The 27181-nt window shown below is 40.7% G+C and overlaps 1 protein-coding gene across 3 annotated transcripts in view; it reads left to right on the forward strand.

The window, feature by feature from the left end:
- RETREG3 (reticulophagy regulator family member 3) overlaps positions 1–27181 on the forward strand; it is a 213646-nt gene that overhangs the window by 46261 nt on the left and 140204 nt on the right. For all 3 annotated transcript variants that reach the window (XM_089662651.1, XM_089662649.1, XM_089662650.1), the window contains exon 5: positions 20491–20617. In XM_089662651.1, the coding sequence (XP_089518777.1) occupies positions 20491–20617 (127 nt within the window). The remainder of the gene's footprint in view (positions 1–20490; positions 20618–27181) is intronic.

Genomic DNA, 27181 nt, shown 5'->3' on the forward strand with positions numbered 1-27181 from the left:
TATAGTCTAAGAAATTGGAAGCTACGAGCATTTCATCACTTCAGTTTCGCAGGATATAAACAGCTCCATTTGTAAATTGGTTACACCAATCTTGGTGAGATTAGATAATGTAAGGGCAGAGGAGGTATCTAGAGTCTAATAGACCCCAGATTTCTCAAAAAAGAATATATGGAACATAGGTTACAGGCGGGCGGAGCCTGATTATGGTGGCTGAGGAGAGCTCGAGGTAGGAGCTCTCGGTTTGGTCTCCTCTGTCCGATCCCCCCCAGGCCCCCAAACCCCCACAGATATGTGAATATCCAGCAGGGTGAGACTTACCTCTGTCTAGTGAGCACCCTGGGAAGAGTGGCGGTCCGTGAGAGGGGAGCCCTGGAGCCGGAGATTAGCTGGTGTGCAGCCCTGCAGTGACGGCGGGTCTGGGCGTCGGGAGGGGAGGGGGCGCGGCTCGAGTGCGTGGCCGGCTGCTATGCATCTCTGGGAGCCAAGGGAGCCGGCCGGCGTTTGACAGAAGGAGGGAGAGACGCTGAACTATGTACCGGCCAGCTGTCTCAGAGTCCTGAAGTGCTGTGGAGAGGAGAGAGACAGAGTGGCCTGCAGAGAGAGCAGAGGAAACCACAGCCCTCTGCTCTACAAACCCCTCCACCACAACTCTCAGCGTTCAGCGCTCCACAGTGTTCCACAGCCCCCTCCATTACAACTCCCAGTGTGCTCATAGCCCCCTGCACTACAGCCTCCTGCACCACAACTCCTAGCGTGCCACAGCCCCCTGCACCACAAACTCCCAGCACACCACAGCCCCCTTGTGCCACAACTCCCAGAGATCTACAGCCTCCTCCATCACTACAACTCCTAGCGCTACCCAGGGGAGTCCCCCTGAAAAGAGAAGAAGAAAAGCTGACCTGCTGGATGGACTGAAGGAGAGAGCCTGGAGCCGTCTCACAAGAAGAGAAGTGCAAAGGGGTGAGTGAGTCTGGCGGTGGCTTCATATATATAAATCCTGTATTGAGTTCGAGGGGAAGCAGAGTGCGAGAGAAAAGGGGGGACTTCCAGAGAATATAAATAAGGAGAAGAAGATCGGTGAAGGAAAAAGCTAAATGAAAAGTGAATAGGCAGGGCTGGGACTGGCATATCAATGGTTGTCTCTCTCTAACTACGAGTTTTTAGAGGGAAAAAAAAAATATATAAAAGTCACAGACGAAATGAAAAATAAAAGTGTAAAAGGGAGTGGGCCTAAAGGGACCCAAACTGGCACAATCAAAAAATACACGTCCCAAGGAAACGTGACCCCAGAAAGGCCTCAGAGTAGGAATGAAAAAAGAGAAATAGAGCTTAGCCCGCAAAATAGTCCCAGACAGTCATTGGATCTGAATACCAGTAGTCAACAAATTTCAGAAAATATAGAGTTGGAAAAAGATCTACAAATACCAAACAAAAAAGAGATGGCAGAAATGTTTAAAGAATTGGAGAGAACAATAAAGCAAGAAATGGTAAATATTCGGAATGATTTGGGGCAGCTGCTGGTTAGAGTGGAAGAAACGGAGCAGAAAGTTAAAAATCAGACCCAAATTATTTCCGAATTAGAAAAGAAGATAATCAATATGGGGAAAATTCAGGAAAAATTTCTGTATAAGGCAGAGATACAAGAGAATAGAGAAAGGAGGAGAAATATCAGGATACGAGGGGTTCCAGAAAGCCCAAAAGGAGAAATATTGTATGAGAAGGTTTGCAAAATATTAAACTCTATAATGGAAAATCCTGATATGGAAAGGACTAAAATAGAAGGAATTTTTAGAAATGGGAAACTCCATGGGAATCTTGGGAAGGAAAGGCCGAGAGATATACTGGTTAAATTCTATGAGCTTCAGGATAAAGAAAAAATCTGGAGGAAAATCAAGGGAAAATCAGTAATTAAATATGGAGATATGGATATTCAGATATATGCAGATCTTGCACCGGAGACTTTGCGGAGGAGAAGAGCTCTGAGACCTTTGTTGGAGCAGATGAAAAAACAGAATGTGCAATATAGATGGGGGATACCGGAGTGCCTAATAGGATGGAAGAACGGAATTAGAGCTTATTTAAAGTTCCCAGAGGATTTGAGAACTTTCTGTGATAGACTTGAACTGCAAAGAACAGAAATTATTGGTTGGGAAGAAGAACCTGGGGAAATCAGATTTAAAGGAAAAGAGGACTGGCAGCTTGTGGGGGGGAGAGGGTTTGGTTTTTTTTTTTTTTCTCCTCTCTCTCCCTCTTATCTTCCCTTACCCTTCCGGCCTATATCCCTTTTTGAGATGTCTTTGTAAGAAGTGGGGGTCAGTGGGGGATCCGGATAGAGGGGAAGTCGTCCATAGGAGGAGTGTAGCCCTAAGGATTAAATCAAAGGTGGATTGTATCTCCACAAATGATTGTTAGGCAAATTGAAGGCCTAAAAAGAGGGGGGTGCATGGGGAGGGATGGAGGGGAGGGGGGGGAAGGAGGAAGGGGGGTGGACGGGGAGGGGAAAGGGAGGGGTTGAGGGGATCATTGGGAGAGGGGGTGGGGGGGATGGGAGCAGAGGGGGGGAGAGGGGACTACTGGGACGCTCTACAGGAATGAGAAAGAGGAAGGGAAGGAAGAAGGAGTCAGTAGGAAAAGAGTAAGATGGAAGAAATCCAATATATAACCTACAATGTAAAAGGGTTAAGCTGTCCAGGGAAGAGATTTAGGTTATTTAAAGAACTACAACATAGAAAATCCTCAGTGGTATTTTTGCAGGAAACACATTTAGAGATAGAGTCAAAGGTTAGATTGAGAACCAGACATTTCCCAACATGGTTTTATGCGGACTCACCAATTAAAAGAGCAAAAGGAGTTGCTATAGGCTTTGCAAAAAATATAAGGTTTGAGGTGGAGGAGAGATTAACGGATTTGGAGGGAAGGTTTTTATTTTTGAGAGGTAAATTACAGGGAACTGAGTGTACAATAGCAAACATATACAGTCCAAATAAGAGGCCGGAGAAGTTTATGAGAGAAGTGTTGAAGAGATTGATGGATTTTAAAAGAGGGTGTATGATAGTAGCGGGAGACTTTAACATCTGTATGGACCCGCGGATGGATACTAATTCCTGTGTGAGGAGGGAGGAAAGCAAGTCCTTGAGAACGTTAAAGAAATTGTTGCATGAGTGTCAATTGGTGGATATTTGGAGAATTAGGAATATGAAGGAGAGAGATTATACTTTCTTTTCGCATGTATATGAGACTTATTCTAGATTAGATTACATATTAGTAGAACATCGAATGATAGAGTCGGTGGTGGAAGTAAAAATTGGAGGATGCACCCTGTCGGATCATGCCCCAGTTGCAATGAAGTTAAGATGGGGTAGAGAGGGGAGAGAAGGATATGTATGGCGATTTGAATGAGGCACTTTTCATGGATGAAGAGATTGGCCAAAGAATTGAGAGTGAAATTGAATGGTTTTTTGAAGAGAATGAAACTGAGGATGTGTCGGTTGCAACGGTGTGGGAAGCACATAAAGCCTACATTAGAGGTATACTCATTGCAATGGGGACAAAGAGGAAAAAAGAAAGGAGAGAAAAGATAGATAGATTATTAAATTAAATATATGATCTTGAACAGGTGCATAAAAAGGAAAGATCTAAGGAGACAATGCAGTTGTTAATAAAGAAGAATTAGAGAATGTAATGGAGGAGGAAAAAAGAAGAGTCTTTAATAAAGTAACGTGAAAGGTATAGATGGGGAGATAGGCCGGGAAAGTATTTAATGAGAACTTTAAGAAAGAAGAAAAATAGAAATTATATGGAGAAAATAAGAAATCCTAAGGGGGAATTTGTACACTCAACCAAGGATATTGCTAGAATATTTAAAGAGTATTATAACGAGTTGTATAATATCATTCCTCAGGATACGTTTAAGCAAACGGAAACAGTAAATAGAGGGAAAAGAAAGTTATACCTAGAGGATACAGGCCTTCCGAAATTAAAAGAATCACAACTGAACTCTTTAGAGGCAGAAATAACTTCAGAGGAAATAAAAACAGCGCTAAAAAGCATGGCGGGAGGGAAAAGTCCGGGTCCGGATGGATATACGGTTAACCTCCTTGGCGGTATTCCCGAGTGTAGCTCGGGGTAACATTTCAGTACCACAAACGGTAACCCCGAGCTACACTCGGGAATACCATGCGGCACTGCTCCGGCATGTGTTCTTAACTTACCTTACCCTGCGCTCCCACGATGTGTCCCCTGCAGCGTCCCCGGCCATCTCCTTCGGCCGATGCCGGCATCCGGCTTCTGTGTCCTGTCCCTGTGACGTCGGGACGTACGGGCGCCGGCGGCGGGAAATGTAAAAATTTTAAATAATGTAATTTTTTTTTTTTTACATAGTAAAACATTGCTGTCTCAACCAATTTCACATACATTTTGTCCCTAGTGCTTTGTTCTGTGCCCTGCCTGCATTTTGTCTGTTCTTTCTGCCTGGAAACTGAGAAACGTCCATGGCGTCCAAAAAGTGTCCCTTTAGGTCAAAAGCGGTTTAGATCAGCTAGAGAACAGCGATAGTAAATCAGAACCACTTGCAGAATTGAGTGATAATGATTTGTGGGGAAATTCGTCATCAGACACTGAAAACAATTTTGCGACTTTGCTCAGTGATGTGCGAACTTGGCGCTATATTTCAAATTTCAGTGTTTTCAGTTTGATTATATTATTGAATTACATGTATTATTATTATATTATTATTTTTTATGATTATTTATTAAATTATAATTTATGAATTTGTGTTTCAAATTTTATCATACCCGGGATGTTTAATAGACTCTTGTTCGGACAGATTTCAGTGAGTTATTCTTAAATATTACAGCCTACAATAAAAAAACTACATATTTCCATGCAAAATAATGGTACCGCTTTCAGCACCAAAAATCTGAAATAATCATACCGCCAGGGAGGTTAAATACTATAAAAAATATGAAGAGCTTTTAATACCCAAGATGAAGATTTATATGAACGCCTTGGGGAATGGGATGGAGATAAAGGGAGAATCTTTGCAGGCTAATATAGTATTGATACAGAAGGAAGATAAAGACCCCTCGCAATGTGCGAGTTATCGACCAATAGCGCTGCTGAATGTAGACACTAAAATATATGCAAAGGTGCTGGCAAATAGACTGAAAGAGTTGATGCCAGATTGGATAGATGGAGACCAGGTGGGGTTTGTCTCAGGAAGAGAGGGTAGAGATAATGCTTTAAGATCATTGTTGATTATACAGGAGGGTAAAAAAGGGAAAACCCCAATGATACTGATGTCGATAGATGCTGAGAAGGCTTTCGACAGAGTGAGTTGGGGTTTTATGATGGATACCCTGGAAGCGCTGGGAATGGGAAATAGAATGAGAGGGTGGATTGGAGAGTTATATAGAGGGCCGACCGCTACCATAATGGTAAATGGAGGAAGATCAGAGTATTTTAAGATGTCAAATGGTACAAGACAGGGATGTCCATTGTCGCCATTGTTATATGTGTTATCACTGGAGCCCTTATTGTCCATGATTAGGAAGAACATAGACATAAAAGGAATAAAGATAGGAGATAGAGAACATAAGGTAGTGGCTTATGCGGACGATCTAATGTTTTATGTTGGAAGCCCCAGAACATCACTCCCAAATTTAATGAAAGCATTGAGGGAGTATGGAGAACTGTCGAACCTGAAAATTAACCCGACAAAGACCGAAATCTTAAATTTAAACCTTAAAAACAGTGAAAAGGAAAAATTACAAGAGGAATTCCCATTCCTTTGGAGAGACAAAGAATTAAATTATTTAAGAATAAAATTATCAGCCTCAATTAAGAACCTATATAAAGCTAACTATATAGCCTTACTAAATGAGATTAAGGAGGAGCTGAGGAAAGTGGGAAATGGAAATCCATCGTGGATAGGTCGCATAAATTTGATAAAGATGGTAATTGTCCCTAAAGTATTATACAAATTCCAAATGATCCCAATCAAACTCCCAGAGGCATATTTTAAAGAACTTAGGAAAATGAGAATAAAATGTATATGGAGGAATAAAAAGCCTAGAATAGGTTATGAAACGTTGACCAGAAGTAAAGAAAGAGGAGGATTGGGGGTACCAGATTTTAGGAGATATTATAAAGCAGGGATTATCGCGAGAATCTTCGACTGGATTCATAATCCGGAGAAAAGTTGGGTTAAGATTGAGAAAGTACTGAGTGGAATAAGTTTAAGTAAAAATATTTGGGTACCTGCACAATATAGGGAATTAGAGGAGAGCACAAGCACGTACACTCTTAATGTTTTAAAAGAATGGGATTTACTACATAGACAAAAGGGGTGGGTTTTCAATTCATAATTAATTCCACTTAGGAACACAAAATATTTCATCCCGGGTAAGGATAGTATAGCAGGGAAATGGATTATAAAACAGGAGGCGCAATTGAGAGATATAATGGTAGGAGAGGAAATCGGGTCATACAAGGATATGGAGGAAAGAAAGGGAGAAGTCTTTAATAAGATGGATAGACTAAGATATTACCAACTGAAGAACTTTTTTGAGAGCCTTCCAAAGCCCATAAGAACTAGAAAAGATTGGAATCCATTTGAAAGAATATTTGAGTCACGGGGAAATGGTAGCCACGGAATGGCAAAAATACACAAGATACTAATGGAACTTGATACAGACACAAAATTCATGCACATAGAGAAATGGGAAAGAGATATGGGAAGAAAAATAGAGGAGGAGCAGAGGAAAATGTTCACATTAATTCACGAAAATATTAGTATGCGGGAAGTAGAAATTAATTATAAGTGTTTGAATAGATGGCATATCACCCCTAATGTGGAGCACAAGATAAACCCGGAAATTTCACAGATGTGTTGGAGAGGATGTGGGGAAGTGGGCACGTGTTATCATATGTGGTGGGAATGTTCGGAAATACAGGTGTTTTGGCGGAGGATAGTTTAATTGATAGGGAAAATTACCAAAATTAATATAGGATTAGATCCAGAAATATGTCTCCTCCATATCTCAGAACTCTCAGTGAAAGCATATAAGAGTTCGGGGATATGGCATTATTTGACCGCAGCAAAGAGCCTGATACCCAGGTTCTGGAAGAAAAAAGAGGTGCCAACTGAGGAGGATTGGATGGGTAGAGTAAATCAGATTTCAGGGACAGAAAGATTGTACTACACGCATGAGGACAAGTTGGAGATGTATAATAAAAAATGGAAAGGATGGGAAGAATATAGAGGAAACATGAAATATATGAAGAGATAATATACCTGGAAGTGGGTTTAGAAATGGGTTTAGGAATAACAGAATAACATGGATTTAATTAGAGAAGAGAAAATGTGGAGCGTGGGACGGGGAGGGGGGGAGGGGATAGGGGGTTAGAGGGGGGGGTATGGGAGGGGGGGATGGTTAGAAAAGGAAGTTATATATATATAAATTTATATAAGGAGAAAATATGGTTTTGATAACTATTTTAATAGAAATGTTGAAATGAATTGTAAGTGACATGAAAAATTAATAAATATTTATAAAAAAAAAGAATATATGAAAATGCCCATTGAAGTTTTATAGGGGATATTTGCATTCCCTGTGATAGCATTAAAAGGGATTAAAAAAAGATAATGAAAGGGACAGTGTAAAAAATTAAAAAAAAAAAAAAAAAAAAAAGCACCCTCGCCAAAGAATTGCATTTGAAAAATCGCTGCACGAGTACTATGTGACATAAAAAATTGCAGCACCCACCATTTTTTTTACTAGGGTGTCTGTTTTTAAAAAAAATAATTTTGGGGGGTTCAAAGTAATTTCCTAGCAAAAAAATACAGATTTTTTTTTTTTCATGTGAGAAAAAATTTTCAGAAAAGACTTGGTCTTCAGGTGGTTAGAAGAGTGAATGATGTGTGGCCTAAACTGCTAATGCTGGGCATAAAATGCCCCCACCCCCATAACAACCCCTTTTTGTAAAGTTGACACCCCAAACTATTTGCTGAGGCATGTTGAGTCAGTAGAAGAATTTATTTTTTTTACCATAAGTTTTTGGAAAATGACAAAATATAATATATTTTTTTTTTACACAAAATTGTCATTTTAAATGATTTATTGCTCACACATGCCATGGGTATATGTGGAATTACTCCCCAAAATACATTCTGCTACTTCTCCCGATTATTGGGGTACATGTGAGAGGCTTTTTGGCAGTCTAGCCAAGTACAGAACCCCAAAATCCAATAAGCACCTTCAGGCTTTTAAAGGGCTTTATTTCCTCATTACACTTCCTGACTACCTATCACAGTTTCAGAGGCCCTATAATGCCAGGATAGCACCAAACCCCCCCCAAATGACCCCTTTTTGGAATGTAGACTCCCCAAGGAATTTGATAAGAATCATGGTGAGTATTTTGCAGATCTCGTATGTTGCCACAAGTTTTTGGAAAATGAAGAAAGAAAACAAAAACATTTTTTTTCCTTTCCTTTTTTTATATGTCAAAACCTTGTGAGAAAAAATGAGATCTGCAAAATACTCACCATGCCTTTTTTTTTTAAATTCCTTGGGGAGTCTACTTTACATAAAGGGGTCATCTGGGGGGGGGGTGCTATCCTGGCATTTCAGGGTCTCTGAAACTGTGATGGGTAGTGAGGAAGTGAAATGAAGCAGCTACGCACCTTCAGGCTTTCAAAGTGGTCATTGGATTTCAGGCTCCTGTATGTGGCTAGGCTCCCAAAAAGTCTCACACTGGTGGTATCCCCATACTCGTTAGAAGTAGCAGAATGTATTTTGGGGTGTAATTCCACATATACCCATGGCTTGTGCGAGAAATATATCGTTTAAATGACAACTTTGTGTTAAAAAAAAAAAAAGTTTTTGTCAATTTCCATAAACTTGTGGAAAAAAAATAAATCTTCCATGGAGTCAATATGCCTCTCAGCAGATAGCTTAGGGTGTGTACATTTTCTGAAAAGGGGTCATTTGGGGGTGTTTGTACTGTCCTGGTTATTTAGCACCTCAAGAAATGGGCAATCAGAAAGTAAAAGCTGTGTAAAATTTTTTAGCCAAAGCATGTAGCAGAATACATTTTGGTTTAAATTTATGACGGAATTTGAGGTTTTTTGGATATTTTTTATGACGGAAATGAGAAAATATTGTTTCTTTCAAAACTTTTTTGTTTATAGTGCCAAAAATAAAAATATCTTTGAAAGAAAGCTCTATTTGTGTGAAAAAAGGACGTAAATTTCATTTTATGTACCGTATTGCATGACTACCCAATTGTCAGTTAAACTAGTGCAGCGCTGTATAGCACAAAAAGTAAAAGCTGTGTAAATTCCATTATCTATACCATAGTTTGTAGACGCTATAATTTTCATGCAAAGCAATCAATATACACTTATTGGGGTTTTTTTTACCAAAAACATGTTGCAGAATACATTTTGGACATAACTTATGACTAACTTTGAATCTACTATATATTTTTTTTATAGCCGAAAGAAAAAAAATATAATTTTTCTTCAAAATTTTCAGTCTTTTTTTTGTTTATAGTGTGAAAAATAAAAAGCGTACAGGTGGTCAAATACTACCAAAAGAAAGCTCTATTTGTGTGAAAAAAAGGACAGAAATTTTGTTTGGGTACAGCATTGCATGACCACGCAACTATCAGTTGAAATAGTGCAGTGCCGAATAGCAAAAAAAGGCCTGGTCATTAAGGGGAGCAAATCCTCAGGATGGCAAGTGGTTAAAAAGAGGTAGCGACACCTTTTTACGTTTATGTAAAATGGAGGTTTGTTTGGATATTTCATTTGAATACAAGTGTCCCTCATGGCTTGAACCATGAGTGGGACATTGTGTATTTTTATGAGTAGCTAGTGGAGAATTTGTCTATTGTTTTTCTTCTGTATTCCAGTATTTTTGGGCAATTTCTCCCATTCTTCTTTGCAGTAATTCTCAAACCATCAGGTTGGATGGGGAGTGTCGCTGCACAGCCATTTTCAGATCTCTTCAGAGATCTGCTTGTAGCATCATACTCAAAACGACTTGAGGCTGTAATTGGTGCTAAAAATGCTTCAACAAATATTAAGCAAAGACTGTGAATGCTTATGTACATGTGTGTTTTTTTGTTTTTTTTTATAAATTGCAAAGATTTCACAACAAACTTTTCACGTTGTCATTATGGGGTATTGTTTGTAGAATGTTGTGGAAAAAAACTAATTTAATCCATTTTGGAATAAGGCTGTAATATAGCAAATTGTGGCAAAACTTAAGTGCTGTGAATACATTCTGGATGCACTGTACATTTTAAACAAAACCATGTTTAAATCGGAGGTGATTTTAGGAATGTCTGGGGCTTTTAAAACCAAAAGGGGCTTTATGGCAACTTAAACATGTAATATTTTTAACATTACGCTGTTTATCTCCTCTTCCCCTCTTTGCCTGTCTCCAGCACTTCACCCGGGGATTAGCCGGGAGGGGAGAGACCTTGCAGTGTAATGAGAACCGATTGGCTGCTCCTCAAGAAAGGAGAGTGTCTGGCTGATCCTTTATCCCTTTCGCTGCCAGAGCCGTTTTTGGTTTTTTTTTTTTTTGTATTTTGCACAAGTTTAAAAAATAATTTTAGTCCTAAAGATTACATAAAACGCCCAAACATTATATATTTTCTGAAAGCAGAGACCCTAGAGAATAAAATGGTGGTAGTTCCAATTTTTTATGTCGCATGATATTACCGTAAAATTTCAATAAAAAATACAAGTAAGTTAATTTTAGGGCACAAAAATCAATACATTACCCTATTTCTTTTGTAAAATATAAAAGATCAGGTTGCACCAAGTAAATAGATATCCAACTTGTCAAACCTTAAATTTGTGTGTGCTCAAAAAATGGCGACGAACTTCAGTACCCTATATTTTCTATAGATAACACTTTTAAAGGCCCTTATAGGTCATCGCTTTAGTGTTACGGAGGAGGTCTGGTGCTAGAATTATTGCTCTCATTCTGGCGTGCGTGGTGATTATGTAACGTTTTCATGCACAGGCGCCCCTGCGTGTACTTTTATGTTTGTACGTGCGTATATGTGGGGGTGGGGGGGGGGCTCAAATGTTTTTTGGGGGAGATATTATGTGCTTGCTTTTTTACTTTTTTTTTTCATCACAAAGGAGAGAAAGTCCCCTATGTGGTGATTTTTGATGACAGTTTACCTTTATTGAGACATCCAAGGTCTAAAAGACCCTGCATTACATTCCTTCCCTTGTTTCTCTCATGGGGACCCGAAAGTGACGTTATGAGGTCAAGACAAAAAGGGGAGGGGAGCTGCTTGGCTAAAGGTTGAAAAAGACTACCTGCCCGGGCCCAGAACTACATACCCCAGGCATCGGGCGATACAAATTCAATATCCCTGTAGGTCTGTAGGTTTTTGCAGGTGCACAGCAAGCAGCCTATTTGTCAAAACCAGAATTTTCACTATGTCACAGTTTCTCAAACAAATTACAGCCTTAAAGAAGAACTCCGGGATAGGCAAAAAAATCTTCATTGCTTCCCCCCCAACACAAAACACTAAACGGTTAATAAAACTTTTAAAATCATTACCATTGAGGAGAAAAGTCCAAATTGCATTACATCATCTCTGCAGTTCAAAAAATAACAGCATCTTCCCTGTTGTAGAGGAGGTGTAACAGCAAGGATCACGTCATATCCTCCTTGCTCTCTCTGCAGTAAATGGAAACTACAGTTCTCATCAACTACAGGGAATTGTAGTGAATGTGGGTGGGTACACTAAGCCTGTACAGGTGAAACTTGAAAAATTAGAATATTGTGCAAAAGTTCATTTTTTTCAGTAATGCAACTTAAAAGGTGAAACTAATATATGAGATAGACTCATTATATGCAAAACACGATAGGGGCATTGCAAAGAGAAAGATGAGAGACATGAGACCGAACAATGCAGAAGAGCTGAAGGCCGCTATTGAAGCATCCTGGTCTTCCATAACACCTCAGCAGTGCCACAGGCTGATAGCTTCCATGCCACGATGCATTGAGGCAGTAATTGCTGCAAAAGGGGCCCAAACCAAGTACTGAGTACATACAGTCAGGTCCATAAATATTGGGACATCAACACAATTCTAACATTTTTGGCTCTATACACCACCACAATGGATTTGAAAGGAAACGAACAAGATGTGCTTTAACTGCAGACTGTCAGCTTTAATTTGAGGGTATTTACATCCAAATCAGGTGAATGGTGTAGGAATTACAACAGTTTGCATATGTGCCTCCCACTTGTTAAGGAACCAAAAGTAATGGGACAGAATAAAATTCATAAATCAAACTTTCATTTTTTAATACTTGGTTGCAAATCCTTTGCAGTCAATTACAGCCTGAAGTCTGGAACGCATAGACATCACCAGACGCTGGGTTTCATCCCTGGTGATGCTCTGCCAGGCCTCTACTGCAACTGTCTTCAGTTCCCGCTTATTCTTGGGGCATTTTCCCTTCAGTTTTGTCTTCAGCAAGTGAAATGCATGCTCAATCGGATTCAGGTCAGGTGATTGACTTGGCCATTGCATAACATTCCACTTCTTTCCCTTAAACTCTTTGGTTGCTTTTGCAGTATGCTTTGGGTCATTGTCCATCTGCACTGTGAAGCGGCGTCCAATGAGTTCTGAAGCATTTGGCTGAATATGAGCAGATAATATTGCCCGAAACACTTCAGAATTCATCCTGCTGCTTTTGTCAGCAGTCACATCATCAATAAATACAAGAGAACCAGTTCCATTGGCAGCCATACATGCCCACGCCATGACACTACCACCACCATGCTTCACTGATGAGGTGGTATGCTTAGGATGATGAGCAGTTCCTACCCTTCTCCATACTCTTCTCTTCCCATCACTCTGGTACAAGTTGATCTTGGTCTCATCTGTCCATAGGATGTTGTTCCAGAACTGTGAAGGCTTTTTTAGATGTCGTTTGGCAAACTCTAATCTGGCCTTCCTGTTTTTGAGGCTCACCAATGGTTTCCATCTTGTGGTAAACCCTCTGCATTCACTCTGGTGAAGTCTTCTCTTGATTGTTGACTTTGACACACATACACCTACCTCCTGGAGAGTGTTCTTGATCTGGCCAACTGTTGTGAAGGGTGTTTTCTTCACCAGGGAAAGAATTCTTCGGTCATCCACCACAGTTGTTTTCCGTGGTCTTCCGGGTCTTTTGGTGTTGCTGAGCTCACCGGTGCGTTCCTTCTTTTTAAGAATGTTCCAAACAGTTGTTTTGGCCACGCCTAATGTTTTTGCTATCTCTCTGATGGGTTTGTTTTGTTTTTTCAGCCTAATGATGGCTTGCTTCACTGATAGTGACAGCTCTTTGGATCTCATCTTGAGAGTTGACAGCAACAGATTCCAAATGCAAATAGGACACTTGAAATGAACTCTGGACCTTTTATCTGCTCATTGTAATTGGGATAATGAGGGAATAACACACACCTGGCCATGGAACAGCTGACAAGCCAATTGTCCCATTACTTTTGATCCCTTAACAAGTGGGAGGCACATATTCAAACTGTTGTAATTCCTACACCGTTCACCTGATTTGGATGTAAATACCCTCAAATTAAACCTGACAGTCTGCAGTTACAGCACATCTTGTTAACTTCATGACAAATCCATTGTGGTGGTGTATAGAGCCAAAAATGTTAGAATTGTGCCGATGTCCCAATATTTATGGACTTGACTGTATGCATGCTTATACTTTTCAGAGGTCTGATATTGTTCTATGTACAATCCTTGTTTTATTGATTGCATGTAATATTCTAATTTTCTGAGATTTTGGATTTGGGGTTTTCATGAGCTGTAAGCCATAATCATCACTATTATGACAAATCACGGCTTGAACTATATTGCTTTGCATGTAATGAGTCTATCTCGTATATAAGTTTCACCTTTTACATTGCATTACTGAAATAAATTAACTTTTGCACGATATTCTAATTTTTTGAGTTTCACCTGTATATGTTGAATGTGTACTCACCCACTTCAACATAAACATCACTCCCTCATTTTCCGGCCACTAATGCATGCGTGTCCAAAATATTTTATTTATTACATGTCGTTTACGTTAGTTAAATATTTAATTTTTTCTCCTCTAGGTTTTCTGTTACAGGACACCGCTGCTGTCCTCACATATGATCTCTCCCACTTCAGCCACAACAGAAGATAAACTAATCAGTATGACAAGCTTTATTTATCCACAAGCTTTTTGTATTGCTGCCTAACTATACACATGCCCATAATTAAATATTTTATGCACTGTAGTTTGCTGTAGCAAATATTACATTTATTCATCCTCCAGCTTTGAGATTGTTCTAACATCAGCCATTGCTTTATTAGTTCATTTGATGACATCCCTGTCCATAACACAACAGAAACGAAGCACCCGGAGCACGCTGGATTACATTGCTAACTCTTGGCATGTAATGAAAGGCAGCAGTCTGGCCCTGCCCCTTTTTTCTGTTCAGTGGAACAGTGGATGAGTTATTGGCTGTCCATGTCCTAGCAACTAATGACTCATCCTTGGCTCCACTGAACAGAAAAAAAGTGGCAAGGCCAGACATGCTGCCTTTTGTTACAAATTGAGGATTAGCAATGTAATCCAGCGTGTCCTGGATGCTTTGTTTCTGTTGTGTTTTGGCTGGGGATATCATCAAATGGACTATGCAAGCACTGGCTGATGTTAGAACAATCTAAAAGCTGAAGGATGAATACATTTAGTATTTGATTACAGCAAACTACAGTGCATAAAATATTTAATTATAGGCATGTGTGCATAATTTGGTAGTAATACAAAAAGCTTGTCATGCCGGTTAGTTATCTTCTGTTGTGGCTGGGGGGGAGCTCATCCATGTAGTCCTAGCAACTATTACAGCTGTGAATGACAGCATATCAGCTTTTCTGTCATTCAGAGTGAAAGGATGCTGCTATTCTTAAGACGCTGCCTCCATGCCTTGGACCATGTGACAGTGCTGACCAATCAAAAGCCTTCTAGTCTGAACTTCCATCCCTTCAAGGAGAGGAGAGAAAACTGGGGGATTTCAAACCCCAGCAGCTTTCTCTCCTCTCCTACAGCTGAGAATCCGGAGCATCTGCCACCATGGTATACATCCCCTCATGCCCTTCTCTCCCACTCTCTGCTCAGCATGGGATAGGTGCAGGAAGGCTTTCAGCACCTCTCCTGTGTAAACTCAAACTATGACAAGCCTGGGTTCACACAAGAGCAGTGGGGAAACCATATGCAATTTGGCCAGGAATTACATTCCTGTTTAAATCGCATGCTATTCTTTTCTGTGCAATTTACATTTTGTATTGTCGCCACAAAGTATCGGTTTCCGGTATCAGCAGCATTTACAAATAATCAGTATCTGCACCGATTTCGGTGTATCCCTACTCTAACCTCTTGGAAGTCCCATGGAATATTATCAGTACCAACACAGGACAAGTTCAAGGGATTCCGCTCAAACCTTTTCACAATGCCAAAACCCAATGGAGGTATACATCCTATCCTAGAGTTAATATCTCTAAGCAAATTCCTTCCCCTTACAGAATCTTGTATGGAATCTGAAATGTCCGTAATTCCCTCTCTGAGACAAGGGGAACACATGGCATTCATGGACATTCAAGATGCCTATCTGCTCATTAGCAATTCCTACTCTTTGCAGTGGCAGAGGACTGTTTCCAGTTGGTTGCATTGCTTTTGGGCCTATCCAGGATGTTCACAGAGATCTTAACACCTTTGCTTGCGCTTCTCAGAACTCCGGGCATCTGTTTTCTCAGACTGTGTAGGTGACTTTCTCCTGAAGGATACATCTACCTTACAACTCTCAGCAAATGTCAAAAAGACTCTTCAGATCTTTCGTTGGTTAAGCAACTTTAACAAATCTTTTATTCAGCTTTCCCTGTGTATAGAATTCTTGGGTTTGATCCTGGATACATGCCAGGCCAAGGTCTTTCTTCCAGAAATGGAAGTTCTTTCTCTAACAGCTCATGCTCGACAACTGGGATCCAAAAGAAATCCCAAAGTGAGATTTGAGTGTTTTGGGTCTGGGTCTAGCGGTGTCCTGGTGTCCTCCTTCGAGGCAGTACCTTTCAATCAATTTCATTTAAGAACTAAATATTCTATCAGTATGGCACAGCAGGCTCTTTCCTGGATTTATCCATGCTCCTATCCACCCAAACAAGAGAGTCCTTGTCTTGGTTGATCACAACTCCAACTCTAACTGTGGTAAAATCTTCCCTTTCGTACAACTGGAAAGTTCTTAGAACAGATGCAAGTCTGTCAGGCTGTGAAGAAGTCTTCCAATCCTTGACAGTTCAGGGTACTTGGTCAAGAGAAGGGACCAAACACCCTATCAACTTCTTGGAGCTCAGAGCTGTCACATCCCTCTACCTGCAAACGTCCCCTGGCCTCTTCCCAACTGGCTAGATATGCTGTCTCCAGGCCCTCTATTTCACCCTGCTTCACAGTCTCTGACTTTAATGGCATAGCTGTTGAAACCCAGGTCTTAAAGGATAGCGAGGTTTTTGAGTCTGATTCCTCCCTTGCTGAAAATGAGAAAATATACTTCCAGGAAGATGTATTATTATACCTGGAAATCTTATTTTGCCTGGTGTGTGCACAATCAAAGTAGTCCTAGAGATTATTATTACTATTATACAGGATTTATCTAGCGCCAACAGTGTGCTCAGCGCTTTACAATTTAACAATACAGCAACAATACAGTTCAATACAAAAGGGTTAGGAGCTTACAATCTAAGAGATTACACTGTGCCTTGCATTCTGGCCTTCCTGCAATTAAGTATTGACCGGAATCTTTCTCTTAGATTCTGGTCAAGACTTGCTGAAACTATTCAGAGCAGGTTTCAGCTTTATTCATCCTCTTCCAAAGGCATTTGGCTTTGCATTCCCTTGTAAAAAAATTTCATGAAGATATTTATCATGTCTCTGCCTTAGGGAAACCACCTTTTGACCATCAGACATATTTCTTAGAGTTTCTTGTCAGCAAATTAGCCTTTTTGGTGGCTATATTTGGCATGTGTCTCTTAATTTTTGCTAATGTTTGCTATACAGCAATCTTTCCACATACTTCTCAATGACAAGGTTGTGTTAAGCCCAAGACTGTACTTTCTCCCAAAGGTGGTTTCTGCATTCCATCTCAAAGAAGACATTGTTCTTCCATCCTTGTGCCCTGTTCCTACGCTTCCAAAGGAAGTCTTTCTATGTTGAGTGGGCATAGTCAGAACCATTAGCTTGAACCTAAAATCTACTGCTTACATTGGACAAACAGATTCCCTGTTTTTTCCTGATGACCTGGCAAGGGGCATCCTGCTTCAAAATCCACCATTGCATGGTGGATAAGGAATTTGATTGCGTAACCTCCTCCTGCATGGTTACACACTCACTGCACTAGATCTGTTGGATATTCCTGGGCCTCTAGGCACCAAGCCTCTGTCATTTCACTTTGTAAAGCCACCACCTTGTCATCTATTCATAATTTGTAGGTTTTACTACGTGGTTGTCCAATCTGTTGTGGATGCACTTTTGCCTTCAAGGTTCTTGCAGCCTGTTGGTTGTTGGTCCAGTTGCATTTGCCGCCCATGCTGCCATTCATTGTTTGGAGACATCCCATGGTGTATAAATAAGTTGCCTCTTTTGCATACTGTACTATTAAGATAAAAAGAACTTTGACCTGCCTGTAAATTTCATATCTTGCTGTACACTACAGGACACAGGCCATTTTTCCTAAACTCTACTTGCTAATCTGCATTTCGTGCTGCAAAACTGAAGACTTACACAGTGGTGTAGGGTTATAGGGGAGGCACCCTGGGGTGGGGGTGTCCTCAGTGTCCAGTCTCCTGAAGGTGTGAGCTGATAACTCATTTTATTGATTCTGTACTGTATGTTCCTTGTACTGTAATCCAAGATATTGAATTTACAGGTAAGTCAAAATGCCTCTGTTTATGTGGAAGAAAGATGGTGACAGACTCCCACCTCTAATCAGAGACGTTTATTCCATTATGATGCAGATGGCCTATTTCATGCTTCTTGCAAACCAGTTGTACTGTCCATCCAAAACGTGCATTTTACTTTCCTCAAAAGAATGTCCCTTTTCCTTGGGATGTAGAATTACCCCTCCTATGTTGAGCCATTCATTTGTCAAGAGTTTGTTTCCTCGTGTACAGGTGGCATATAGTGTGTAGTCAACATTTTAGTGTTATTTTAGTCCTTTCCAGTGTGCATTGGGCAAAAGCAGTTATGTTAAGGCAGCCCATTAATTTACATGTACTGTCAATGCACCAGAATTAACAAAAATTACATGCAGAATTTTTAGCAAAAAGCACTAACGCATGTATGGTGTATTGACATGCATTGCAGTAACGTGCAATGCCAAAGTACATATGAATGGACTCTAAGTAGTTTAAAATTTTCATCATTAAAGTGGTTTCAGAGCCTAAAGGTTTTTACCTTTAATGCATAGAATGCATTAAGGTAAAAAAAACCTTCTGTGTAACAGGATCCCCCTGCCCACCCCACCACCTTATACTTACCTGAGCCCATTCCTGATCCAGCACTGTGCATTAGAGCGGAGACCCTCCTGATTCTTTCCTTCCTCTATGGTCAAATTGTCCTTTGCTCCTGCTGCTGTCAGTCAAATCTTGTGATGCAGGGGTGGGGCCGAACTGTCCTGTCTGTGTCAATAGACACAGGCAGGTAGGCTCAGGAATGAGTCTGCATGAGTGCCCATATAGGAAGCAGCTTGGTATGGGGGGCTGTCGCTTTAGAGGGGAGGGGCCAGTAACGCCACCAGGGGGACCTGAGGAGAGAGGAAGACCTTGGCCGCTCTGTGCAAAACCATTGCATACAGCAAGTAAGTATGACATATTTATTATTTTAATAGGGAAAAAAACAAGCTTTAATATTGCTTTAAATAAGTGGCTTCTTTAACCTGAGATGCCTGTTAGGCTGGCCTTACACTTGTAATATTTAATTAAGTGTTCTTGCATGGCAAGACCACTTACTGTTATCTCACATATATATTCTTATTATTATAGCCAAATTTACCACCCTAACTCCTCCCACAGTTTTTACACTACATAGACAGTAATATACCGAAACGTGCGGATTGTTCCCGGTTGGTGTGCTATTACTTTGTGGAACGTTTCGCCAAATGGTTCACGAAATATCGCCATTTTTGTGGTGAAATTGGTCCCATAGGAATGAATGGCGGAATGTTCAAAACTAGAGTGGGAGCTGACAAAAGCTAGAGTGTGAGCTAAAAATCAGGACATGATTTCTAAACTGCCATCACTCTCTCATTTTCAAGCCCACCTACACAAATCTTATATCAAAACGTTCAGCTATCCCTGCTGCCACTAAAAATATCCACGGCTAAGCCATAGTCCTGATAGTTTTCACAATATGACCATTTGTTTGCAACTCATGCCGCCCATTGACATTCATTGAAACTCCACTCTAGCCACCTCAAATTTGAAGGGCAATTTCTAAATTGCAACTGTGCCTTCATTTTCAATATTTCAGAGACCTACTATGCCTCAAAATGTAGGTCTGGGTCTTGTGATTCTCACAATATAAAGCTCTTTGGTGTAGGATTTATCATTTTTCAACTACATCCATTTGAAGATGGCAACTGCCAGTGAAGTGAGCAAGTTGGAGCAGTTTGTTTTTAACCGTTCTTCTCTACCCTTGCTGTAGAGTGAGTTGCCATAGGAACCCAGGTGTGTGAGCAGGCAGCAGAGTGACAAGCTACTCCACCCAGTTACAGACTACTGGTGGAGGCAAGAACACTTCACACAATTTCCCCAGAAATTGTAGCTTTTCTAGTTTTATGTTTATTCACTTCGAGTCAAATCCATGTTTACTTGTCAAATCAATGTTTGGTAACCAGCAGCAGCGAAAAAATTTAAAGAAGCAGGATGGACAATTTCTGTGTATGTTCACATTAATATTTGTACTAACATCGTTCCTTCAAAAATCTACTAGTGTGTGGTCAGCTTTAGGCTGTCTGCTCTGCACATGCTCAGTTACTGTCTATTTTTCATTACTGGGCCGAAAATGTTTAGGCCGATCTGCTGACAACCTAAAGATTTTCTGCTGCTCAAGGGCTCTAAGCTTCAACAAAATGGCAGCCTTCGGCAAGAAGAACAAGGAACAGTGCTTGAGGCAATTTACAGCACACACTAATTTTGATAGTGTAATTATTATTGTAGAATGTATGTTCCTTGCTAAATGACCCCTAATAACTTGGTAAAAAATGTTAAGTTCCACTTTAATGGTTTAGAGAATGGCTTTATTTTATGGGAACATCATAGTCGCATAATCTTTACACCTTTGCATACTTGACTCGTTTGTATTTTGTACCTAATCAGTCTAGTTTAAATGCAAAGTCCTTTGTCCATGATGCTTTGTGGATGTTTTGCAGCTGGGGTTATGTGCATCCAAGGTTGCTCAGCGTTCCTGAGTTATGCCATCATGCTGCTGATATCTGGATCAGTGTAACAAATTTCAGAAGGAACCTCCTGCTTTTTAAAGCTGAAAATCCAGGGAAGGTAAGAAGTATTTTTTTAAGCATTTTCTATGAACAAGCTGCAACTCTGTAGTGGAACGACTAGATTAATGTCAAATATAGAATGGTGTAGTATTGAAATTTTGACAATTATGGTCATGTCAGTTGACCAGCCTCTCTTCAAAGGAGCTTTTTTTTGCAACATTAAATATATTTAACTTTGCACCAAACTTTACACACACACACCATGTCAAGCACAGTCTCCTGGCATGTGCAGCAGCTGCATTATTAAAGCTGGAGGAGAGAAAGAGAGTGAAGAAGCAGATATTTAGTCCATCCCATTATTGCAAACTGAGAACATTGAGACTATTTCTGGCCCATGTATGATGATTTCCTTGAACTTGAGGAGAAGTCCTTTGAATATACACAGATGTCGTTGCAAAGGTAAGTTAATTTTCTCATCCACACAAAGTTTGTAATATTTACAGTGTCACAGAGTTCTCTGGTTGCTATAAACTGAAGTCCAGCGTCTTCCTAGCTACCCCACAACCGCATTCACCTGTCAGCTGGGAAATTCTCAGGCTGACAGCTGAAAGTAAACCCCAGGATGGGGATGCTGGCTCACAACATTGTCTATGGGCATGAACATAGAGGGGTTAGACAAAAACATGGAAACACTACATGATTTGCAGATGTTTTGTGTTGGAAGCGGAAGTGGTGTAACATTCTTTTGCTTCCACAGTGTGATGAGACACCTAGTTAATAGGTGGGAAGCCTAATTTTTTTAATTTACTGCGTGCGCTTCTAGTAATACAGAGCCATGTCAGAGCTTACTGAGGTTCAAAGGGGTAAAATTGTTGGTGCCCACTTAGCTAGTGCCTCTATGGCTGAAGTTTTCAATTTATTTGCCATCTCGGGAGGTACAATATAAAAACTTATGGCGGCATATACAACTTCCGTGAAAACGTCATCTGATGAGCATAACCGCGGTTGAAATGGTCAACTGACCGAAAGAGACAAAAGGACATTGAGCTGGATTGTTACCCGGAATAAGAAAACAACTGCTGCAAAGGTGACTGCAGAGTTCAATCTCAGTTTCGTGAAGACTGCAGAGCTGGATCTCAGTCCCCTGAAAATTACTTTTTTTTTTCCTTAAAATTGCATATTTTCTCAATTGAAACATTTTGATATGTTTTCGATTTACTATTGTGAATAAAATGTGGGTTTAAGAGATTTGCTAATCATTGCATTCTTTTTTTATTTACTGAAGATTTTACACAGCTTCCCAACTTATTTGGAATTGGGGTTGTACATGATTCTTTCACCCCCAATGACAATTGTACGTAGGATCAAGTGTCTATGACACTTTCAGTATATCCCTGATTCCCTATTCTATTACTTACCAATTTACACCCAGTTTTCTTTCCAATTCTTTCTAATCTGTTTCAATAAGTTGCACGGGTTACTCTCTCGGCATTTGCAGTGACAGGACACCTTTTTTTGAAACAGTAGTCAAGTGATGATAAGGTGAGCGGGTAGGTGGGTAACTTTGAGGAAAATGGTGGAGGGAGTGGATGATTGTGCTCAAGGAAATGTGGGTGAAGCAGGCTGCGGAATAAATGAGGAGATCTAATTCATGACCTCGACTCTCATCTTCTCCTGGTGGTGCTTTGGGACCGTGTTGACCAGTCCCTCAAGGCTCTTAAGGAACATTAGCTCCTCACTGTCGCCTTGTTTTCTTGAAAAGTCTGCCATGAGGTCCACCAGTTTTTCATATCACTGAGTCTGCCCCCTGCCTCTGGCGGGCCTTCTTATCACTCCTCTGCATGGAGGTTCAGTGGGTGCTATGTAAAGGGTGCTGTGTTCCTGTTCGGGTACAGTTAGAATGCATGAGGAGATGCTGGCTGTAGGTGGAAAGTCCCGGCTGTGGTCGTTCTCCACTGCCTCCTCCTCCTTTTCTTGGTCATCCTTCGCTCCTGCCGGTTTCCAGGAGCTTTAGTTACTGAAAAAGATGCTTTAGAACATCTACATTTTTTAAAGCATTATTCACATTTTCTGATTATGACATTTCCAAGATGGGCTGAAAGAAGTGTCCTTTGCATGGTCATATCTAACAGGAGCTATTGCTGCTTATTCACTTCTGAACACCTGCAATTGCCACCAATACTAGGTATATGCATCTTTAAGACTCTTCCACATCAGTTTAATGAACTTTACTGGAAATGAAAAATTAACTTTTTTTTTTTTTTAACTGGGATACCTAGAAACTGGTAAATTCTTGTCTAGTCTGCACGTCTGGCGGTTTGGAATCGCAGTGACTCTGGCCATTATCCCAAATCGCACTGTAGTCGTGGTAAAATGCACCGTGAGTGTTCAGGTGCAATTCATTTTCAATGGCACCTAAACACTGTGCCGTTCTGTAGTGAATGTTGCGCGGTTAATCGCGACAAACTGCATCAAATAAAGCCTGTCACCCAAAAAGGAGCAAGAGCTTCTTTTTGACGTCAAACTTTGCCAACTGTCGCAACAGATCACACCACAATTGTGACAGAACTGCACCATGTTTAGGTGCCATTGAAAATGAATGGCACCCAAGCAGGCATGGTGAGTTTTTCCTCGTTTGCAGTAGAATTTGGGGTCACAGACAGAATCACAGTGATTCCCAAAACACCAGATGTGAGCAGGGACTCAAGAATAATCTTACATCAATTTTTCCGATAGGATAGCTCCCATGTCAGCTTGACATTAGGCAAATTTGAGATAAGGACTTCAGCTCTGCAAGCTTATTATGTATTTCAGCTGTATTGCTTTGGATAATAAAATGAATATGAACTTAAAAATGTATTATGTTTTATTTGGTTCTATTACTTTTATTTAAGATTGACTTTGTTGCAACTAGCAGTACCTCTCAGCTTAAAATACTGTACCAAGGTTGCCGTATGCTGAATCCTAATGGCAATGCTTCCTAAGCTACTGGCCTCCCATGTCTAAAAAAAATATAGTGCTTGCTGCTGCAATGTTGCATAACAGTTCTAGGCTGATTTACTGCAACCAGCAAAAGATGGTGATGAGCATTGTGGGAGAATACATAACATGGTTGGCTCACATGTCTGCAAAAACTGCAGCTGCATTATTGTTGCACAAACGTTCCAGACAGCTTAACAACAAGAAAAACTTTAGGCTGCATATAGTGGGAGAATATAAAACATGGCTGGCACAAAAGTTCTCAAGTTTAAAACTAGTAAAATGTGAGGATGAACAGAATGAGAGTAATGACAATGATGGCTCAAATGTCTGCAACAAATCTGCTGCAATATTGAAGGCATATGAGCAGGGAGTTTACAAAAAGCAAAACATAAATTTAAGCAAGGCTGTTGCACACGGAGAGAATTTTTTTTTTTTACACTTTTTTCTTGTCTTCTGGAGGCACTATATCTGGACTAGTCAGGAAGCACTTTTGATCATACATTCAGGGATGGGCATGCTCCAGGGCAATGACACTCTCTACCTCAAATATGTGCAGTGTTCCCTCTTGTTCACTAAAGGTGTGTTTAATTTGAGGTGGATTGCTGCTATTTGGCAGGAAAATGTGTAACAAAATGTGTTAGAATGCTTGTGTTGCACATTTTCAGGTTTTTCCATTGAAATCTTTGGGGCAACAAATGCTCAAATCTGCCTAAAAATTAGCTTGTGTACTTTTTTGGAGCGACAGAAGTTCTATTACAGGTGACCATACACTCCGATTCACAGTCTTTGATAAGAATGGGATTTGGCTTGTTGAGTGTTTTTGAACTTCAAGCATCAAAACACTAAGGTGTGAATAGGGCCTAACTCCCCAGTCTCCTTCTTAACTTTGCTTAGCAGGGGAAATCTTTCCTTTTTACAGAAAAGCGCAAGTAAAATGTGGTAGTTTTTCAGTATTTTTTATATTTCTGCTATGTGAATTTGAACATATAACAAATATAAAGTAGGTATTATCCCTGTTCGGCTGCAAAAGTGAAAATACACATTAAAGTGGACCTAAATGCTAAATTAAAACTTCTTTTCCCTTGTCTCTCACAATTATAAGCAATTAATTTTTTCTTAACACATTGAGTTTGTTGTAGCACTTCTGTCTTTCACACCTTCGTCAGAATGATACAGCCCCCCCCCCCCCTTATTCTCCGCAAGCTCAGTTGTGCCCTAGGGCTCCACATCCCAGTAGAGCCTTGCGGCACATCAGAGTACAAGAGGGTCCTACTTATCCTGCTTACAAAGACAAAGTGGGTATAGAATTGCCCTACCTCCCTGTGTCTGTGCGTTCTAGGAAACTACAATGCACGCAAATGGGGCTCTGCCTTGTTCCGAAGCCAGAACCCTTCAGCATATCTGCGCACACGTAATAATGTATTGTGTTATCCAGTGATGCGTATCATGGTGACAAGGGTTTATTGCAAGTAACACTTCCAATGGCAATAGGTGTGTTTTGGAATCTTGAAGTCTTCCACCTAACACTGTTGATTTCATTATGAATGAGGGGTTATATTAAAACATTGATCCCTGTTCTACAGAACCTAAGTTCCTCTTAGTACCCACCCATCTCCCAAATTCTGTTCCCACTGACACCTCTTTTGATCTTAGTGGTGCAGACATCCCATTATAAAGTCATACATATTATTTCTCTTCCGTTCATTGATGGACACAACTAGATCTTTAGATCATGATCAGTGTTTATCATGCCACACCTGCAGGTGTAGGATACCAGATATATAAAAAAGAACACAATCTAGGGGCGGCCCCTGCCAGTTGCTAAACCCCCATCTCCAACACATAGGTTTTTTTTTTTGTTTTTGGTTTTTTTAGGACCTAGACATTTCTTCTGCTCTCTTATTTCCAGGTCCTTTTGTTCCTGTCAATATTTTTTTTTTTTTGCCTTCAGTCAACTGCAGGGTGTGTTACAGGCCAAATATATAGATCCTGGTAGTCTCCACAGAACTGCCTAGAAGCACATGCAGTTCCTTGCCTTTGCTTGCTTGCCTGTGACAACTCTAATTTTGAGTAGCCCGGAGGGCTTTGATCCTTTGGGCATATAGGACAGATCAGTCATGTTCGTTTTGTTGCAGTGCCACAACTGGGCTGGCAACACCCAGATCAGGATCAGTGGCATTTGCAAGCACCTGAAAATGCCTTTGCTACTTGCTCATTAAAGGAAAGGCTGGTACTGCAGTGGGACTTCAGGTTTCATGATGTCATACTGCAGTCTGTGACTGATCTCCTTGGGGTGGGTATATCGAATCATCAGTGGGATTTTTCCTTTGCTCCATGACTGGCATTTCCTGGGTTCCCCTGGTGTGGTGGGTGTGGGCTTTAGGGATCCCCCTCTTTTACCCTCCTCCTACCCACTGCCCACTGTTAGTATTGTACTGCTGTTTCCCTACTAGTCATTTTACAGCTCTAGTCAGGGACAGACCACATGTGCAGCTGAAGGCAGAGGAGCTTTCTCTAAATCATGAAGTGGGGAGGTGACTGTGGGGTTTTTCTAGCTGCTTTGTGCTCCAGGTTTGGCTGTGGTGCCCTGGGCAGGATAATGCAGTGATCCCACAGCCATCATTTTCACTGGGGGCATCTGCCCTACTTCACTGCTTTGCTGCCAGGAGCGGTGACTTCTAGCTTCAGTGACTTCCAGAGAATGGACACAGATAAAGCTTTGGATTCAGATCAGCTGATTTCTTGCCTATCTCTTACAGCTGTTGTATTAGGATGCTTCAGAGAAGGCTGTGATTGAAATGCTCTTTGCAGGTGGTTGTGTTTTTGGTGAATACTTAGGTGAAATTAAGATTCTCACGGGTGGTGAGAAGAAGGGGTGAGGAGCCCCTGCAAATAAACTAATTTTTTCTGCAAATAAGCTCATTGATCTTGGCCAGAGTTTCTTATCCATGGACAGATAACCTAACCCACCTCAACTCAAGGATACAGGTATCGCTAACTGCACAAAGCTCTGGCGTCTGCAGAAAAGCTACCTCCGTATGACCGTTTGCCCCACCGCAGTAAGGTGTGGGGACATCTTCTCTTATTTGTATGCCTATGTCTAACTCATTTCAAACAAGCCGGTTTTGGAGGTGGTGTCGCAGAATGCTTCTTTTTCCCTCCAACCTCTGCCTCCCCCCTTAGCTTCTGGTGGACCTACAGTGAGCAGTCTAGGGTTTTCTTAGGGGGTGGTAGTTCCAATGCCATTCTGGGGTTTTTTTTCCAGTCTGTTCACCGTTCCAAAGAAATAGGGTGTCTGTCTCATATTGGGTTTTAGGATCTTGAACACCTTTGTGAAAGTGCGCAAGTTTTAGATGGAGTCAGTGTGGTCATTGGGGACTCCAAAAAGCAAATATAATTGATCAATAAAGTCCATTAACAAATATATCTGTGTATTAGTGATGATACAAAGCACAAAACATGTCCATATCCACACAGTGCTCACAAATCCAGGTGAATGTTCCGCCACCACTATGCACTCACCAGAATGCTACATGTATAGTAGCAATAGCCAAAGATCAAGGTATACAGCTCCCCAGTGACCATAGAACCGATGGTGTCCTAGGAGAAGTGCTCACCACACGGAGTCTAAAATATGGTT

This window comes from Staurois parvus, unplaced genomic scaffold (genome assembly GCF_062004578.1).
Source record: "Staurois parvus isolate SC_StPar_1 unplaced genomic scaffold, SC_StPar_1.0 ptg001510l, whole genome shotgun sequence".
In the NCBI taxonomy this organism is placed as follows: Eukaryota; Metazoa; Chordata; class Amphibia; order Anura; family Ranidae; genus Staurois; species Staurois parvus.